General features: G+C 58.4%; 2 protein-coding genes across 3 annotated transcripts in view; one reads left to right on the top strand and one right to left on the bottom strand.

Moving 5' to 3' along the window:
* The window catches only part of CTSW (cathepsin W), a 3,500-nt gene extending 2,132 nt beyond the window's left edge, over positions 1-1,368 (top strand). Inside the window, exons 5-10 of the mRNA XM_010837778.1 lie at positions 1-82; positions 171-251; positions 354-479; positions 691-755; positions 840-1,049; positions 1,130-1,368. The exon at positions 1-82 is cut by the window's left edge and continues 4 nt beyond it. Coding sequence (XP_010836080.1) covers positions 1-82; positions 171-251; positions 354-479; positions 691-755; positions 840-1,049; positions 1,130-1,240 — 675 coding nt within the window. The 3' untranslated portion in view covers positions 1,241-1,368. The remainder of the gene's footprint in view (positions 83-170; positions 252-353; positions 480-690; positions 756-839; positions 1,050-1,129) is intronic.
* Positions 1,369-1,560: 192 nt separating this feature from the next.
* On the bottom strand, positions 1,561-5,674 carry FIBP (fibroblast growth factor (acidic) intracellular binding protein). 2 transcript variants are annotated; one of them, XM_010837779.1, is made up of 10 exons: positions 5,439-5,674; positions 5,039-5,237; positions 4,709-4,835; positions 3,703-3,803; positions 3,037-3,191; positions 2,662-2,770; positions 2,522-2,585; positions 2,196-2,282; positions 2,012-2,109; positions 1,561-1,682 (listed from the first exon to the last, which is right to left on the bottom strand). In XM_010837779.1, the coding sequence occupies exons 1-10, from the start codon at positions 5,521-5,523 to the stop codon at positions 1,613-1,615; spliced, it is 1,095 nt and encodes a 364-aa protein (XP_010836081.1). In that variant the 5' UTR covers positions 5,524-5,674; the 3' UTR covers positions 1,561-1,612. The 2 variants fall into 2 exon arrangements, with proteins under 2 accessions (XP_010836081.1, XP_010836082.1); XM_010837780.1 differs by having other exon boundaries at positions 3,058-3,191.
* Positions 5,675-6,401: the final 727 nt, after the last annotated feature.

The following is a 6,401-nucleotide window of genomic DNA, read 5'->3' as shown; positions in this document are numbered from 1 at the left end:
TGCTGGGCCATGGCGGCAGCGGGCAACATCGAGGCCCTATGGGCCATCAAGTTCAGACACTTCATGGAGGTCTCCGTGCAGCGTATGGCTGGGGGCAGGGGCTGGGGTGAGGACCAAAGGAGGTGGGGGTGCCTGAGGCCTGGGCACACACATTGTCCTTCTGGCACCAGAGCTGCTTGACTGTGACCGCTGTGGGAACGGCTGCAGGGGTGGCTTCGTCTGGGATGCGTTCCTCACTGTCCTCAACAACAGTGAGTGCCTGGCTGCTCCAGGCAGTCGTGGTGGGGGAAGGATGGGGCGGGTACTGTTCCCGAGCTGAACTGAGCCTCCTCCTGGGCCTTGCTTATCTCCAGGCGGCCTGGCCAGTGAGAAGGACTATCCATTCGATGGGAGTGGCAAAACCCACAGGTGCCTGGCTAAGAAGTACAAGAAGGTGGCCTGGATCCAGGATTTCATAATACTGCAGGCCTGCGAGCAGAGTGCGGGCACAATGGGGACATGGGTGGGCACAGCGGGGAGACGGACAGGGACAGACGGACCAGGACAGACGGGGCTATAGACAGAGACGGAGGCCATCTCTGGGGGCGGGGGCTAGAGGGTGGAAAAGAGGAAGAGATAGATAGAGATGCCCATGAGCCGAGAGCAGGGGATGAAGGAGTGGCAGGGCTAGATGGCACCTTCCACCCCCAGGCATGGCCAGGCACTTGGCCACCGAGGGCCCCATCACCGTGACCATCAATATGACGCTACTGCAGGTGAGATAAGGTAGGGAGTGGGGCGGGGGGGGTGGCGGGTGCATATAGGGGAGGTGGCCCGACTCGGCCTCTCTGCGCCTGCAGCAATACCAGAAGGGTGTGATCAAGGCCACACCTACCACCTGTGACCCCACACAAGTGGATCATTCTGTCCTGCTGGTGGGTTTTGGTAAAACCAAGTCGGTGGAGGGGAGGCAGGGGAAGGCGGCCTCGTTCGGATCCTACGCGCGCCCTCGCCGCTCCATGGCATACTGGACCCTGAAGAACTCCTGGGGGCCTCAGTGGGGTGAGGAGGTGAGTGTGATCTACGGGGGCGGACAGGGCAGGACAGACCTCTCCCCGCTGTCTGGCGCTGATGGGCCCTCACTTCTTAGGGCTATTTCCGGCTGCATCGAGGGAGTAACACCTGCGGCATCACCAAGTTCCCGGTCACCGCCAGAGTGGACAAGCCTAAGAAGCAGCACCAAGTCTCTTGCCCTCCCTGAGGCTGCCTGGCTGCCCTTTGGCTCTCTCCTGCTGTGCCCGTTACCTTCCCCTGCCACCCGCCCCAAGGCTTTTGCCTAGTTCCCCAGTATTCTCGCTGGGGATTGAATAAAGCAAGACAAGACCCGTCTTTGGAGTGGTCACGGCTGGGGTGGGGAAACGGATGGGGAGCGAGTAGATACCGTTCTCCGACATGTCCCTGTCCCTGTGCGGTCAACGGACACATACATCCTCATACACCATGACACTCAAAGAGATGTACGTGTACAACGGGCACACACTTCCACGCGCGGACCCATGTGAGTACCCACTCACAGCCTCCTCCAAAGTCATGGCAACTTTATTGTCAGTGTGGCTAGGGCAGGGCAGGGGCCTCAGTCATGATAGAGGCGCAGGAGGCAGCCACGGAGGGTGCCCATGTAGCGGTCCCAGAGCGCCTGGTGCCTGCAATGGTAACAGTAATGGTGTTGGCTGATGTTGACTGGATCCCCATGACCCTGCTCCACGAGCTCTCAACACCTTCACTCGTTTAATCCTCACGGGATTCCTATAAGCCTTAATGCTGTCACCCCCAGCTTATGTCTGAAGGAACGGAGGCACACAGAGAGAAAGGAACTTGTCAAGATCAGGTCAGTTTCTCAGTGATGGAGCTGAGACTCTGGTCAACAGAGTGACTTCCAACCCCAGGGCCAAAGAACAGGGAACTCAGAGTCTGCAGGAGAGCTGGGCCCCAGCAGGGGGCCAGCAAGATAAGGAAGCCTGAGATCTCTCACCGGAAGCCATCCAGGGAGTGGACCGAAGCGGAATACTGATTCAGGAAGAGCCGCACGTCATTCAATGGCCAGTGGTCGGAGCGGCAGGGTTCCACGAACTGTGGGTCCAAGGTAACATCCAGCACTGGTATAGCCCAGGGACAGGCCAGGGTGGGGTCAGAGGGCAGCCGACAGAACAACTCACCTTCTCCACGAGGTCTACAAACAGGTCTCTGACATCCTTATTGTGGGTCAGCTTGGCGGCCACGTTCACCAGCCCCCGGGACAGGTTCTGTCGGGGAGGGAGCCTGGGAGTTCTGCCTTCTGTCCGAGAGAGGCTGGGGGCTGAAACCACATCTATCCACCTCCCTCAATCAAGTAATTCCCCAGCGCTTAAGAGCTGGCTCCCCCCAGGGGCAGGCAGAGGGAACAGCAGCACTGCCTGAAGCCAGCAGCAGAGCTGCTGGGGTGGGGACAGGGCTCTGGAGGCTGAAGATGCCCCAAGGACAGAGGCTGGACTGGGCCACAGACCTTGAAGTTGGCTTCCATCTCCGAAAAGACACCAAGCTTCCCCCGGAGGGCCGTGCACACCAAGCTGAAGGAAGACAGGGTCAAGGCCCGCACTGCCTGGGCGCCCACTTCAGGCCCCGCCCCACAGACCCCAGGGTCACCTCTTGTGCAGGTCTAGAAGGTCCTTGTCAGCCACAAGCACCTTGAGCTCCTTCAAGTCCTGGAGAAACTCCTTGTCCAAGTCCATGTCCATGTCATCCACCTGGGAGTCTAAGTGAGGCCCACGAAGGGAATTGAGGTGGGAGATTCAAAAATGCCTCCTGTGATAACCTGAGCCCCCCTCCCATTTCATGGCACCCCACAAGACAAAAGAGCACGCTGGGTGTGACAGAGCTGGAGGGACTGGCCCCAAGCCAGAGAGACGCTGTGGGTCCCTTGTCTGCAGACAAGCTGTGTGTGGGGGCGCTGGGCCGTGAGCAGAAGCGGCTGGGCAGGGGCCCTGAAGAAGAAGGGCTGCTGGGAACGGGGGCCTGCACCTGGATCAGTGGGGGCCTCACCGACGGCTCCGAGGGTCCAGTTTTGGATCATGAGCTCAGCACAGAAGGCAAAGTCCCCAAAGCTCAGATACTGCAGTTTTTTCTTCCCTGTCTCAAAGCGATTGTTGGCAAAGAAGACGATGGCTGCATAGTCCCTGCGGGGTAGGGAGAGGAGGGGGTCCATCAGGGCTTGAAATTCCTTCTTAGCAAGCAGTTCCCAGCTACAACATCGGCAGGACCTCTGTGTTCTGGCCTCTCTCTACCCTAACTCACTGTGTGATGGGTTTCAAGTCACGTCTCTCTGGGCCTCCTCCTCTGGGCAAAGAGAAGGTTTCAGCCCGGCTCTCCTAAGGGACACGGTGGGAGACCACAGGGTAACAGCGACCACTTACTGAGTACTTACTAAGCCCCAGGGGCTGTGCCATCATGGGCTTTACCCATGGCACCTCACAACAGTCCAGCTGGTGAATGGCCAGGCTGGGATTCCAACCCAGGCCAGTCTGAACCAAAGTACAACCCAAGAGAGGCATAACCACTGCCCCCCTACAGCATGGAGGTCATGCAGGTTGGGGCAGAAAACAAGGGTCAGCTTCAGGGCATAAGGAAGGAGTGTGCAGGAGGGGGAGGCAGTTGGCTCCTCACCTGGCCCCTCTCCTGGCCCCTCACCTGGCCAGCCGGTCGGACAGGAGGAAGTGCTGCTGGATGTTATCCACCAGGGAGCCCCGCATTTCCTCCACCACCTTGAAGACGCGCTTAAAGTTGTCGAACTGCAGGGCAGTTAGAGGAGAAGGACAGGTCAGGTTGCTCACTCAATAAACTGTTGGGTGAGCATCCCTCTGTCACTGACCCACCTATCCAATCACCAGACACGGATGGAGTATTTGCTATTCCTTCAACAAACTATTATCCCCTGCATTGGCAGGTGGATTCTTTACCCATGTGCCACCTGGAAAGCCCCATTAATTATTAATACCTCTTATCAATTCCCCAAATGTTCACCAGCTTCTGCCATCTTGCCTTGGATAAATGTTTACTCACTCTTATCAACAAATTCACCCCTATTTTAGCATCATGCTCTCTAGCTCTTCACTAGTTTGTGCTGAAACTGACCTTCCTGGCTAAGCCCCAGGAACTCAAAAAAGAGCAAATACTAAGCCATCTTGGGGAGCTCACAGGAATCACAGAGGAAAATGCTAAAGGCCCAGTTAGAAGGGTTACTTCTTCCTGGCACCACTGGCAAGGCTTTTGGAGAAGGTGGTATATGACCACCCACCTCAACCCCTGACCCTGCCTTAGATTTCAAGGGGTAGATATGTCCTAAAATAATACCCTGTAAAAATAATACAGGCAGGGGCAGATGAGCAAAAGGAAGCCAGGGGCTGGGGAGTCTAGAGAGGGGGGCAGGGACAGGATGATAGGAGAGTCTGAAGGTCAAGGCCAAGGAATGTGGCTGCTATAGGAAAGAATGGGAGCCATTCAAAGTTCGTGAGCAGAAGAAAGCTAAGGTCTGAGAAGTCACTCTGGCTCAAGAGTAGGGGACGGCTTGGAAGGGGCAAAAGGAGGAGAGTGGAAACGAAGGCACTGCCACAGAGGTGTTGGAGTGGGCTGGAGGCGAGGCAGGAACCAAAGGGATGGCGCAAAGGGGCGGGCTGCAGACAGCTGCAGTGCCCACCTGTCTCCGGCAGCTCTTGAGGGTGATGCCTGTTTTGGTGCTGATATCATCCAGGTCTTTCTTGGTGCCCTTAGACAGCTTTTTGCCCAGCACCTCCCGCACGAAGGCCTCGTCAAAGGCATAATACCTGTGGGGAGTTGGGGACGACACTACTGACTTTCCATAAGAAGAGGGGAGAGGAGAGCTGGCAGGACCTGGGTTTGGCCCCTTCTGCTCTCAACTTTCTCCCGGCTTGGGTAAGTCCCGACCGTCCCCGGGCCTCATCGTCAGCCTGCAAAATGGGTACATGGCCAGACTGATTGGCGTCCCCACCACCCGCCAGGTGAGCACCTCTCGATGAGCAGCGCCTGTCGAGAGGGCGGGATCTGGAAAATAAGCTGGTGAAGCAGCTTGGGAGGCGCGTGGAGCAGGCGCTCGAGCATGTGGAAAGTCCGGTAGTGGTCCATGGTGTCGCTCTGCAGCACCGCTGCTGTGGCGCCGGTCTGCTCCAGAATTCCCGAGCGCACCCTCAGGGCCACCGCGTCGCTCACTGGGAAGCGAGGGCTGGCATCAGGCCCCGCCCCGCCGACCCTAGAGGTTCTTCAGGGATTTCAGCCCCGAGCCCCAGGCATTTCATACTCCCAGGCCTCTGCCCACTGCCCTATAGGATGCCTAGTCCTGGCTTGGCCCCCTCTCCCATCCAAAACAACCGCTCCGCCAGACCGGCTCCCCCAGTCGGCCCCCCACAGACCCGAATAACCGTCCAGCCAAAGGCGATACACGTCCTCGTCGATGAGGGTCGTGTTCCCCACGAAGATGTCCAGTTCGCTGGTCATGGCGACGCCCGGACCCGGGCGCTACCGCAGCGCCCCAGCAGGAGCGAGCACTGCCCGGGCCCGGCACGCCGCCGCCGGGCCACTTCCGGGAGCACTGACATTCGTCTCCCGGCACCCGGAGCCAGAGAAGGACCACTTCCGGGACAGAGCTAGTCTGGGCAGGAGCCGCGAGGAAAGAAGCCGAGGCGGAGGCGGTTGGGTAGCCCCTCCTCCCAGCGGGAGGGGGAATCTCGGGTTCCCCGGTTCCCAGCCCAGCCCACCCCACCCTCACGCCGGCCGGGTTTGCAGGAGGGCATCCAGAGCCAAGGCCTCTGGCTAGTTGCCCCTGTCCCAGCAACCTTCACCCTCATATCCTCCTGGTTGTTCTGTGCCCTTTTGCGGGGAGCCCCACTACTTTGACCTGTATCCTGAATGTAGTAGCTCCACAGGGCTCTATGGGGTTCCCTGGTGGCTCAGCGGTAAAGAATCCACCCGCCAACACAGGAGATGCGAGTTCCACCCCTGGATCGGGAAGATCCCCTGGAGAAGGAAATAGCTACCCACTCCAGTATTCTTGCCTGGGCAGTCCCTGGGGTTGTGAAAGAGTAGGACACGACTGAGCGACTAAACAACAGGGCTCTGTCCTGAATCTTTTTTATGCAAAAAAAGTTGTCTGGCTCGTCTTCAAGGGCCCTTGCTGAGGGCCCCTCAGTCCATCCTGCAGATGAACCCCTCTCCTGAATATGGGGTACCTACTCCCATGGTTTTAAGCCAATCGGCCCGCCTCCACCCCTCCAACTAATGACCTCCCTGATACAGCTTAGAGCTCTGTCTGGAAGTCCACATCCAGTCGGCCACCAACCTGTAACTCTTTCCACTCGGTTCCCCACAGCCAGACC

The sequence above is a fragment of the Bison bison genome, unplaced genomic scaffold, assembly GCF_000754665.1.
Source record: "Bison bison bison isolate TAMUID 2011002044 unplaced genomic scaffold, Bison_UMD1.0 scf7180017864080, whole genome shotgun sequence".
In the NCBI taxonomy this organism is placed as follows: Eukaryota; Metazoa; Chordata; class Mammalia; order Artiodactyla; family Bovidae; genus Bison; species Bison bison.
This window is presented reverse-complemented; position numbering and strand designations above follow the sequence as displayed.

Coding starts and splice junctions, on each gene's coding strand:
- FIBP (XM_010837779.1), bottom strand. CDS start 5,523: ATGACCAGCGAACTGGACATCTTCGTGGGGAACACGACCCTCATCGAC. Junction 4,836..5,038: donor CAGGCGCTGCTCATCGAGAG/GTGCTCACCTGG, acceptor AACTCCCCACAG/GTATTATGCCTTTGACGAGG. Junction 2,110..2,195: donor TTGTAGACCTCGTGGAGAAG/GTGAGTTGTTCT, acceptor TTGGACCCACAG/TTCGTGGAACCCTGCCGCTC.